Raw genomic sequence first — 12,871 nt, 5'->3', positions numbered from 1 at the left:
CAATTTTAACTCTAACATTATGTACCAGGAGTTTCCTGAATCCTGTTGTATGTGTTTAATCTTCTTCTTGTTGCCATAAACAGTGATGCCCATCAAGATTGAGACCTTGGATAGACTTTGTATGCTGCTGTTAGTGCCTTTTGGGTTATGCCAGCTTTGCTTGACCTTGATGTATTGATTTACCTGATGTTAGATCAGTTTTTCATTTTTTCTTAACTGGTTTTCAGGAGGAGTCTGAGGAAGGGCATACTGCTAACAATGAGATGGATGCCTCTTCTGCAATCATTGTTGAGGGAGAGAAAAGGCAAACTTCATAAAATTTTTATCTGGAAGAGGATTTTGAGATCCTATGATCCAAGTCCCTATGAGGATACTGAGACCTGAGAAGTAACTTGGCATAGGTCACTTGGAAAGTAGTAAGTAGGAAAGCTGAAACTCAAATATTAAGTTTTTTGGTCTCAGATCCAATGTTCTTTTCACTATATTATGGTACATTTTTGTGTTTTATGCAGATTAATTTATTCAAATTAATAAACATTCATTTTCATTTTGAATTTGTAAGAGGAGTAGCTTGTGTGTGCTGAAAATTATATCATTCTTGTTCATGTTTATCTATTGGAAATTCTTTTTAATATTTAGTATATAGACAAGTAGAGGAATATGAATAAAAATGGAAAGATACTTTATTATTCAGCCTTTCTTCTCTTTGTTTCTTTTAAATCTAATTTTTCCCTTCTCGGGTTGAATAAATGGACAATTAAAAAATGCCCACTTTCCCTAATTTTTATGGAAGCAGAATTTGTATTTGTGTCCTGTATTTATTTATTGTTTATTTTTGAAATCAAATGGACTTGTGTACCTTGCTTTGTAAACTCCAATGAAAAACTATTATTGTTGGCCTTAGTATCTACCCAACATAATGCTTTGTAAACCCTAATGGGAAACTGTTATTGTTAGCCTCAGTGTTTACTCAGTGTAATGCTTTGCAAATGGAACTTGCTTAGTAAATATTCATTGAGAGAAAGAATGACTATGAGAGGATACACTTTGAGACTTTTAACTGGCATTTTAATGTCTGAACTAAAGTGTTCCATCACTCAATCATTTAATCTTTATCAGAACTTGGTAACAGGTGGTTTTTATAGTTTTTAATATAAATAAATGAGCAGTGTTTGGCCAAACCCCCCCCCCCCAAAAAAAACCAAACAAACCCCAAACACACGAATCTGTACCTCTGTCACCTCATCAACAAAAAAACCCTCATTACTATAGGGAAATCCTTCCTATCTCCCAAAGGCTCTTTTTATTTGACCTTTCCTCTTTGCTTTAGAAATCAGGGATTCTGAGATGCTTGATTTTGGAGGAGGGGAATGTGCTGTGATGAAGAAAGAACATAGAGTAATAGTAGGTATTTTTGGCTACTTTATTGAACTTTTGGCTCATATTGAGCTCATATTCCCTCAGAACTTTTTCAGGCATATTGTAGTCTCCCTCTAATTTATCACATTGTATCTGTATTTTATTTTTTTTATTCTGAATTTTAAAAATATCTGAAAAAGAGGGCATTTTTTTACTATATATAACAGAAAAAAGAAGATGAAACTGTAAATCTTTTTAGATCTGTACTATTTTCTGGCCCATACTGCATTATCTTGTCTGCAGCTTGTTATATAGATGTGCCAATTTTCTTTGTACTACCTTATTCCTCAATCACTCAATACAAACAAACATAAGTTAAGCAAAATAAATTCTTATATTCTGCTGAAAATGTTTGCCTTATTTTGCTTTTTCAGTCTTGTCATTGCTTTGTCAAGAGGCAGTTCTTCACTTTTAGTCCTCTGGAATTGTTGTTGGTTATTGCATTTGAGCATACTTTTCAAGTTTCAAGCTTGTTTTTCTTTAAGATTTTGTTATTGTGTAAATGGTTCTTTTAGTTCTGATCTTACTCTTCATTAGTTCATTCTGATCTTAGGGTTCCATGAAACCACTGATTTCATAATTTTTATGGCACAATAATATTTCATTATTCTTACCATAATTTATGTAGCTATTTCCCTTCTAGCTTTGTGACATCTAAAAACTTGATAAGTATGGCATCTCTGTTGTTATCCAAGTAAATTAGATGGCTTAGGTTTAGGAACAGACCATCCATGGAGACTCTACTACAGACTCTCCTTTAATTTGTGATTTATTTTGAATCTTTAATGATTATTCTTTGGGACTGGTCATTCAACCAGTTCTGAATTTATCTGTACTATTGTCTGGTTCAAATCTCAAAATCTTGTCTACAGTATTTCACAAAATTCACATAAACTACATTGGTTATCATTCTTTTGATTTTCCAAACTAGTAATCTTGTCAAGAAAAACAAATTAGTCTGGGGTGTTCTGTTCTTTATTAAGCCATACACCCTTATGATGACTCCTTTTTCTAGATTTTAACATACTATCACATGCCAATAATATAGTCTAGAATTTTGTAAGAGATTGAAGCCAAGTTTGCTATTTCATAGTTTTGAAAGAAAAAAGGACTTGTGATTCTATTGATATAGGGGAACTTCCACATGTGTGGACTCCCTTTCCCTATGTAGGTCAATACCATCTCTCTCTAATTTAGAACCTTAGGAAAAGAAAAAACAAAACCAAAAGATTTTTTTGTGACATTATAGAAACTTACTCTATTATAACCAAATTAGACTATCTTCTCTCCCAAACAGTGTCTCCCATTTTGCTTCCTCTCTGCTTCTTGTTCATGCCATTCCACATTGATGGAAGGTCCTCAAAACCATTTCTTCTTGTATCTCCAGCTGTTGAAATCCTACCTATCTCTCAAGACCCTACTCATGTCCCACCTTAAAACTTTCTGTGACAGTCTACTTAAAGCAGTCTCTTCCATTTTAGAACTCATATCACACATTGCTCCGATGACTAATTTGGCAATTAATTATATGTTGATTTGTGATTTTGGACTTTTGTAAATTTATTCTTAATTTTTCAGCATTTGTTCCTTGGATCTCAGCCATCAGCCACTAGGGACCGTATCTTATACTTTTTGTATCCACCAATGTGTCTGACAAAAAACACTCAATTTTTTATTTTGAGTTGATTTTGAACAAATAAGTGAAAAATTTAGAATCTATTCTTTAGTCTTTTGGGTTAACCCATACATTGTAATTTTTTTTTTTGGTATATCAGTGACATATTGATGTGTGAAGAAAAGACTTAAGTCAAAGATTTTCTGGGGAAGTTGACTTAAAGTTTACTTGTTAGATCTTAGATACTCTTATTAATGGATAGATAATTATAATACTATTGTTCATTTCTCTTTTAGAGGGGCAGCTGAGGCATATAACAACAGGGGAGCCATTTGTCTTTAATGCTCGTGAAGATTTGCATCGATGGAACCAAAAGCGCTATGAGGCTCTTGGAGAGGTATCCATAATTAGAGTGTTTTAAGAGAGTTTTGGTTTTAAAACAGAAAAATAACTTCTTTAAGCTTTATTTTTCCAATAGAAAATTTATACTTAATAAAGTTATGAGACCATATTCTATTTCTCCCCAAAAGTGATTAAAATTTTATTTTAAAAATTATTTTTTTATTGTTATGTTGGTACATGAGAAATGCATTTATTATTTAAAATATCATTCCAAATATGATGCAAAATATTTGTTCTATGACCATTAAATTTCCTTAAGAATTAACATTGGAGCATATTTGAAGAAATTATATATCTATATTTTTTCCTAAAAGGCTGGATTCTGTATAAAACAAAGGCAATTATCAGTTTCTCTTAACCTCCACTTTAGTGCTTATCCTCACTATAAAGACTGGTACCTGTACAGTGAAGTATAGGTAATCGGATATTTTAATAGACTATATCCCTTGAGCACTAATATGGGCACAAGCTGAAGGGAAAGATATTTGTTTCCCTGTCAGCTGTTTCAGAGCAAGACTTGTAGTCAACCTTCCTCTATGGCGATTGTGACAGACCTTGTTTAGTCTTGCCATAGACTGTCCTCAATTGCCCAACACCTTTTGGTTATAAAGATAGACCAAAAACTCATATCTGACCTAACTAAGGATTTATTTTGAAAGAAAAAGGGTAAACATGTTGAAGGAAAATGGGAGAAGATTGCACTGTCAAGTTAAACCCCCCAGAAACCAGAGGCAGGAATCTGAGCCCCAAAGGACTCAGCCCATTTTCCAGCTGTCTGCTTTCTTTATCTCCAAGCTAATGTATCTTATCATTAAATTCTAAATCAGTCCAGGGAAGGATAAGAGAGAACAAGAACAAGCAAGAGGGCTGGACTCAAGGTATTGATTGAGTCCTTTCCGGCTTCTCCTTAGGAACAGATCTTGATGGCAGGTAGAAGAAGTAGTGGAATGGGTTTTCTTTGAGAGAAATATAGCTTCAACAGTCAAAGGTAGGAAGTCTAGGTCTTCTAGTGGCTTTGAGGAATCCCTTAGCTGCTCAGAAGTGAACTTTTAAGCTTACCCTCCTGAATCCGAATGCCTGGGGCTCCTCAGAATCCTCCTCAGCCAATGGTTCTCTCCCACAACCCTTTGTTGTCCTCAACTGTCATTCATCTGCTGCCCATCATTGTAGAATTCCAAAAAAAGGATCTTTTTTCCAATCCCTACAGATCCTAGCAAAAATAGCTTATTTCACAGTGATGATTGTTTGATTAAAACTAAGTTGTCTGTTCTGAGGTCAGATCAGAGCTTTTTTTTTAAAAAGTGATGAATACTGAGACATATATTTCTTGGTTTTTAGTAAATGATACATTTTGATTCAATTTAGTAAATATTATTGATAGAAGGTTTTTGTGCTAAGGGCTGTCATTACATAAACTACAATAAAACACTGGCTCTCAAGGATTTTCTAATGGAATATGGTGGTGTTTAAGTGTGTAGTTGAGTTAGCAGGAGGCATGGAAAGATATTAATAAATGACTGTGACAAAGCAAAGTAAACTAAGAGCAAAAGACAGACCAAGCAAAAGACAACTATGTGAAAAGTTTGAGAAGGGGGAGGTCACTTTCTCCTCTGGGATGTCTTATGGAAGTCATTTTAGACATGTAGCCTGGATTTAGATCTTAAATGTAGAAAAGGACCTCACTAAGGCAGTGTGGGAGAGAGGAGTTCATTTCAAGCACTAGAGAAAGAATAGGTGAGTCCCAGCAGAGATGGGGAAGGCAGGATGAGAATGAGATACTGAGAATAAACTTGTTTGTTGATAATGTCATTGTAGAATGGATCTGATTCACACCATTCTGAGTTTGGCCTTAGAATGAAATGAGGTACTCATAGACCATTTAACAGTTAACAGAAGGAAGGTTTACTTAGCAACCAGCAATAGCATGGAAAAGATATTCAGTAATGTACAGTGTTGATTCAACTGGGTGAAGCTACCCTGCCTTAATTTGTCCTTGTGTGGCATACTAATGAGAAGTGGTATTTAGGCCAAGGGAAAAGTATCTGAGTGCTTTTGTACTTTTGTACTTAGGTGACAGGAAGCTTCATCAGTGGTTTGAACCTAAGCCATCTGAACCAATGAAGTTTTGAGGACAGTTTCAATATTTTTAAAGAAAAAACTAATTTAATTTGAGTGGGATGGATGCCATTCCTCTGATGCCAGTTAGTATGCCTACTTTCTCATATCTGTAAAATCTTTATGAGAGAGTAATTTATAAACATATCAAGGGCATACTTGATGGAAATTTGAGAATGGAACCAAAAGGCTTTAACAAATGACTGAAATAGGGCACATCTTTATAGTCATACAGTTGGCTGGAAGGTGCAGAGAATACAAGGTTCTACAATGTGTATTGTTTATGGACAATAAAAAATCATTTGACTTAGCTCAAGGGTCAGTCTGATAGGTTCTTCTGAAACAAGATAATTCTGTGTTAAGAAAAATGGCTGGCCCATAATTAGTACCTAATAAATACTTATTGGTAGGTTACAAGATTGCCTGGATGTGGTAACAGATAATTTTGACTGATTATTAATTTCAAAATTTAGCTTAAAATGGGAAGATAATGCTTTCCATAGGTATTTGTCACTATTACAGAGAATATCTAGCTGACAATTCAGTTTGAATAGGGAGTCCCTTTAATTATATGGTGACATTCTCCTGATATTTCTTTGTGAATAACACTATTCTAATTAATCCAATTCCTGGAATACTAGTCTCCTTAGTATACAACTACTTAAAGTATGAAACTACTTAAAAGAGTTGGAATAATCTACACACAAAAAATGCAACAAGCCACGTAATTTATTTTGAAGAACATTCTATTGAGTTGATCTATTAGTTGATCTGTCAGATGCTACAGATGGATAAAAAACTGGAACTAGAATTGAATAATAAGAAGAACATGAACTGGGTTCCTTTAGGGAAATTGTATAGTGATTTTGGTGACCATAAGCTTTCCCTCTAAACAAAAACCCATCTTTTTAGTGCCCATATTCCTCTGGTGATGCGGTCTCCCTAATTAATCACTTTCCCTGTCACCATAGAGGTTCTTCGAAATATGTTAATTTCTCCTCAGATCTTCCCTACTCACTCAGCCATGAACCTTGCCTGATATTATACTGAAAGAAATTGAGGCGTTCATTAGGTGTTTCTTTCTGTTCCCTCCTCTTCATCTCACATCCCGTATATACCTTCTACAACTATCTTCTACATCCCTATTTCATAACAATACGGCCCTTCTCCTTGCAGATCCTTGTATATGCTTAAGTGATCCCATTCCATTTGCTCTTTTCCAACAGATTCTTCCCAATACCCTAGTCCCCTGTTGGTGAACCTATGGCATAAGTGCCAGAAGGGGCTGCTCCAATATGATTGATAATGTAGTTCGATAGGGATATGATTAGGATGTTGATATTAAAAATACTGCAAATATGAATAACATGGAAATAGGTTTTGAACAATGATATATGTATATCTGTATTATAAGGGGAGGTTAAGTTGTAATGGAGGGGTTCAGTCTTTCAGTATTGAGAGGGGGAAAGAGTAGAGACCCCTCTCCCCTTCTCAAAAATGGGTACAGGGGAGACAGCTGATGTTTAGGGTTGACTCAGAGAGAGGAGAGTGAATTTGAAGATTTTCCCCCTTCTGCCTTCCCTCCTTAGCTAAAGCTGCTCTCCCCAATTCGCTCTTGTCCCCCCTTCACTACTCATGACCAAAGGGTCTCCCCTTGATCTATTCACTCACACTCAGCTTAAGGAACAGATAACTTTCAATCAATCAAATCAATACAAAAGGAATAATGGGCAGGAAAGAATGGGAAAGGAATGTGGGGAAAAATGGGTCCCTGTCTCTATCTAAACCCTTTCCTCCCCCTCTTTGAGTTAGGGGTGGGGAACTCAGGCTTTGACAGCCTGAGCCGCCTGAGAGAAAGTCAGGTTGACTCACCCTGGGTTTGGCCCCTTGGCCACAGTTCAGACTCAGGGCAACAGGAGTTGAAGTAAAGTCTGATGGAGATTTAAAATGTCTTTCTCAGGCTTCCTCTTCAATAGTCTTTTTCAATTGGGAAAGGTTGGGAGGAAGGATTTCAAGTCACCAGCATGAAAAGTGGGTAACCCTCAGGAGAAAGTCTTTTCCCAACTACTGTCTTTGGCTTCTCAAGACTAAGAGAGCAACTCCTCTAACAGCCAGAGTCTTCTCCTCCTCAGGATTCCACTCTCTTTGGGCCCCTCCCCTGTAGAGGTGATCAGTTTCACACACTCTTCAGCCTGGCCCTTGTTCTTTCGTCTTTAAAAGGTTCACCAGCATTGTCCTAGTCTCTCATTTATCTTCCATTTCTTCCCTGCCTATTGGCCAATGTTTTCTTACTGCCTATAAATACTCCTATATCTCCCTATCCTCAAAAAACTATCATTCAGTACATCTATCCTGTGAGATTTAAAATGGTGAAGCCCATAAACTGTAGTGAGTTAAATGGTGGAAGATATAAATTGTGATAGATATAAGAGAGGGTGAGTAAATTTGACTGCAGAAAATATGTTTCACTACAGTGTCTTGGTTTTAAATCAAATATAAGGTGGTCGCCAGGGAAATATTCCCAATTATTCAAATACCCAAGTCAACTGGGTTTTATAGAGATTTTTAATTAATAATATAATGAGGAATTAGAGAAAGAGTAGGAAAGGAATAATTATGAAGGGCCTCAAGCCAATATGGCCTAAACCTGAGTCTTAAGAGAGAGAATCAGTCAGTCAGTCTTTTAACACTCACCACAAGGTCTGCCTAAACAAGGATTCTAGTGACACCAGGCCAGTTCCATCTCAGCTGACTTCACCAGAGAGCCTTCCAGCCAGAGACTGTTCCAAAGGGCCTCTCTCCAGAGCCTCCAGAGGAACAGAGGAGCTCCAGGGAGACCTCCTTAGAGATTGTCCTCCAAGAGCTTCCCTTCTCCAGAGCCTCTCTCAAGAGATTCTTCCCAAGCGATCCTCATCAGAGATCCTCCAAAAGGATTTCTCCAAAAGGAATTCTCAAGAGATTCTGCTTTTTCTTATATAGGGGTTTTTCTCCCATGTCACCTCCCCTAAGTCCCTACATCTACCAATCACTGTAGATGCTTTCCAAAGGACTGCCCATTTTGAATTTACAGCTGAGTAGATTAATCTCTTTAGTAAGAGAGAAAAAAAATGCTGCTGTGTGGACTAATTTCATTAAGAGAAAACCTCTGAGTAAGTTTTCACCTTTTAGGTCTAAGTAGTTTACAAGTTGCCCCACCTTTATAGGCACTTAGCATCCCATTGTATCAATTCTAAAAACAGGCCTGGCTCAAAGAACTCCTTGCCTCACCAGATGTCATTCTGTATCTCTCCTTTATTTTGTGGATAAATTTCTAGGAAAAGGATATCTACAAAAGGCATCTTCATTTCATTTCCTCACTCTTCATAACTTTCTACAGTTTGACTTCTGGTATCACCATTGATTCAAAATTGTTTATTTCAAAGTTACTAATGATCTTTTAAATGCCAAATCTATTGACTCCCCCCCCCCCACCCCTCACCCCCACCCCCCGGCAATCTTCATTCTTCTGAACCTCTCTGCAGCTTTTGACCATATAATTCATGCTCATCTTGATTCATTCTCCTTTCTCTAGATTTTTCAAGACACTACCTTCTTCTGGCTCTCCTTCCATAACTCTGACCACCACTCCTCAGTCTTTGTTCCACTGGGCTCTATCCTGGGTCTTTTCATTTTCCTCTATCCTACTTCACTTGATGATTTTATTTACTCCTAAGAATTAATTTATCAGATTTGTGTTGATGGTGTTGATGATCCTCAGCTCTACTAATCTAGTCCTTTCATCTCAGTTGACCTCTGGTCTTGTATCTTGAAATAGCTATTGGACATCTTGAATTGGGTGTCTTATAGATATCTTAAACTTCCTCTTTATCTCTAGTTTTGAATGTCCAACTGTCTATTGGATATTTTAAACTGGATATCCTTAGACATTGCAAACTTAGTAGTTTTGAAACTGAACTTTTTGTTCCCCCCATCCACCCCTCTTCCTAAGTTCCCTTTTATTGTAGAGGGCACCATCATTTTGATCATCATCAAATCTATACTGACTCTTACCCCCATATATCACATATCCAGTTTTTTGCCAAGACCTACAGATTTTACCTTTATAACATTTCTCAAATATGCCCCTTCTCTCTTCTGACACTGCCACCACTCTGGTTCAGGTCCTCATCTCACACTTGCTTGTTGGTCTGCTTAATGAAAGTATTTCTTTACTCTAGTTCATCCTCAATTTAATTGTCAAAGTGATCTACCAAAAGCATGAGTCTGACCATGTTACCTCCCACTGCCCTTATTCAGGAAATTCCAGTGGTTCCCTGTCACCTGTAGGATAAAATATAAAATCCTTTGTTTTATTTTCAAAGCTCTTTGAAATTGTCCCCCTTTTTTTCTCCCCTACTCTTCTGATATTTTTACATTTTATATCACCCTCTCACACTCTGTAGTTCAGTGACATGACCTTCTTTGCTATTCCTTAAACAAGAAGCTACATCTTCTGACTCCAAAACATTTTCTTTGCCTGTCTCCCCTGCCTGGAATAATCTCATTCCTCATATCTTCCACCTGGTTTCTCTGACTTCCTTCAAGTCCAATCCAAAATCCCACTTTTTACAGGAAATCTTCAATTTCCCTCAGTTCTAGTGCCTTCTCTCTGATGTATATCTTGTATATTGCTTGTTACTCATTAGTCATTAGAGTTATTGTCATAAAGTAGAAATAGTGCTGATACCATAGTCAGAGCTTTTGAGTTCAAATTTGGTCGCTGCAATTTATGATATGTTGAGTCCCTGGACAGATTACTTAACCTTCTTGTACATTAATTTCTTCATTTTAAGAAGGTAGGGTAGAATAATGGATAGTTACTGCACCTGGTGTTAGGAAGACCTGGGTTCAAATTTGTCTTAGCTGCACCATTTAACCTCTGTCTGCTTCAATTTCCTCAGCTATAAAATGGAGGTGATAAGAGCATCTTTCCTCAGAGGGTATTTGAAAGAATTTAGTTGAGATATTATTTGTAAATTGCTTAGCATAACTCCTGGTGCAGTTGATAAATATTTGCTCCTTTCCCCATCTCATGCATCTCATCTTATGCATAGTTGTTTGCATGTCTTTCCTCTATTAGACTGTAAAGCAGGGACTATCTTCTACCTTTCTTTGTGCCCCTAGTGCTTAACTCAGTACCTCAAACAGAGTAGATACCTAGTAAATTTGCTGACTGACTGCTAAGGCTGTGAACTATAGACTATCAGAATCTTCTATGAGAGTCAAAATTTAGAAAGTGCAAAGGATAGGTAATATCACATGTATAAATAGAGTATAGTTTACTTACATGTAAGATTCTGTATAAAAAAACAGAATTTTTTCCCATGGTCTCATGATTCATGATTTTCCCCACCTGTCTTCCCTCCCCCCTCCCTGAGCTGACAAGCAATTCCACTGGGATATATTATGTATCATTGTTCAAAACCTATTTCCGTTTTATTCATATTTGCAGTAGAATGATCTTTTAATGCCCAAACCCCAATTATATCTCCATCAAACCATGCAATTGATCATATGTTTTTCTTCTGCATTTCTACTCCCACAGTTCTTTTTCTGGATATGAATAGCATTCTTTCTCATAAGATCCTCTGAATTGTCCTGTATCATTGCTTTGCTGTTATTTGAAAAGTCTGTTGCATTCAGTTGTGCCACAATGTATCAATTTCTGTATACAATGTTCTCCTGGTTCTGCTCCTTTTGTTCTGCATCAGTTCCTGGAGTTCTTTCCAGTTCATCATTCCTTTCAGCACAATAGTATTCCATCACTATCAGATACCACAATTTGTTCAGCCATTCCCCAATTGAGGGACACCCCCTCATTTCCAAGTTTTTACCACCACAAAGAACATGACTATAAATATTTTTGTACAAGTAAAATTTTTGATTCTTAATGAATTTTTATTGACATCTTCTATTTGATCTTATCTATCTTTCCCATTGAATTAAAGTTTCCCCTCTCAGAGAGCCATCTCCTTAAATAAAGTATGAAGGATTGCAAGAAGTAAAAATTTAGGTTTTTGACTAAATATGAGAATTCTAAAGTAATATTGTGATTGCTGATTTAAAAAATTAACTCTTAAGTCCTGAGTCTGTTAGCTGCTCTTAACAATTTAGTTTAATAGAGATATAGTAAAAGAGAGAAATGTCGGAAGGAAGTAGAAAGTATAATTTCTGCCTGAAGAAGTCCAGCTCACTGACTCAGAGTGTCCAAAGATAAACTCCAAAGGAGAAGAAGTTCAAAAGAGAAGCCCCTTGGACAGGAAGTTCAGGACTTTTTATAGTCCTTTCCCCACATCACTTCTTGTCCCTTCCCCACTTTATGGGAACCAATCACAATCTTTCAATTTGCCTAGCATTACTGAGGGAAGGGGCAGTGGCCTCTGGAGTTATCACCCACTCTAGCAAGTGACTTGTGAATTCTCATGTGACTGAACAAGTCCTACTTCTTCAGGAAAGCATTTCCTATAATTGCTATCCTGACTCACAGGATGAAAAGAAAAGCAAATGAAAAAACTAGGCAACAGATAAAAGGCCAACATAATATTAAATATACTCTGTGTAAATCATTTAATTTATGTTTACTTCAGTTTCCTGAATCTTAAAATGGATATAACAGCCCCCACATCAATGCATTTATAAAAAGAAAGAAGACTTTCCTTCTTTTTAATGGAGTGGGTGGACTAGGTTTGTTTCACTGATAAGATGTAACACCAGTGAGACTGTTGAGTAGACAAGTAGTGAGGGAAATATGAAGGTTGAGGTGTGATATGTAGATGGAAGGAAGATAGCAATATCTTTCCCTCCCTAGGGATAGCTGAAACCAGAGTTGAGGCAACTTCTAGGGAGACAGGAGACTTTCTATATGTCTTCTCAAGGGATATTTTAACAGATTATCCCCTTGAGCACAAATGTGGGCACAAACTGAAGGCAAAGATGACTGTTCCCTGTAGGCTGTTCAGAACAAGGTTTGTGGTCAACCTTCCTCTATGGAGATTTGTGACAGACCTAGTCTATTTGTGTCACAGACAAGGACAGGATTCAGCTTTGAATCCTGTCTCCAGTTTGTCCAGCCCTCTTGTTATGAAGACAGGCCAAACCCAGATTTGACTTAAACTAAAGATTTATTTTGGAAAGGAATGGATAAGCTATTGAAGGGAAGTGGGAGCAGGATGTCCTGACAAGCTAAAACCCTACAAGTAGCTGGATCAAGAGGTTGGAGTTAGTACCAAAGGACTCAGCCCCCTTTTCCAGTTGACTGTGTTCTTTATTTCTATGCTAGTA

The 12,871-nt window shown here is 36.8% G+C and overlaps 1 protein-coding gene across 25 annotated transcripts in view; it reads left to right on the top strand.

Moving 5' to 3' along the window:
• The window catches only part of FAM172A (family with sequence similarity 172 member A), a 560,458-nt gene that overhangs the window by 100,846 nt on the left and 446,741 nt on the right, over positions 1 to 12,871 (top strand). For all 25 annotated transcript variants that reach the window (XR_008917892.1, XM_007487306.3, XM_056824657.1 and 22 more), the window contains one exon: positions 3,331 to 3,431. Coding sequence is in view for 24 of the 25 variants with exons in the window: in XM_007487306.3 (XP_007487368.1) it covers positions 3,331 to 3,431 (101 nt within the window). In the remaining variant the exon portion in view is untranslated. The remainder of the gene's footprint in view (positions 1 to 3,330; positions 3,432 to 12,871) is intronic.

Source organism: Monodelphis domestica, chromosome 3 (assembly GCF_027887165.1).
Source record: "Monodelphis domestica isolate mMonDom1 chromosome 3, mMonDom1.pri, whole genome shotgun sequence".
In the NCBI taxonomy this organism is placed as follows: Eukaryota; Metazoa; Chordata; class Mammalia; order Didelphimorphia; family Didelphidae; genus Monodelphis; species Monodelphis domestica.
The sequence above is the reverse complement of the archived record's forward strand: the minus strand, read 5'-3'. Positions and strand labels throughout refer to the sequence as shown.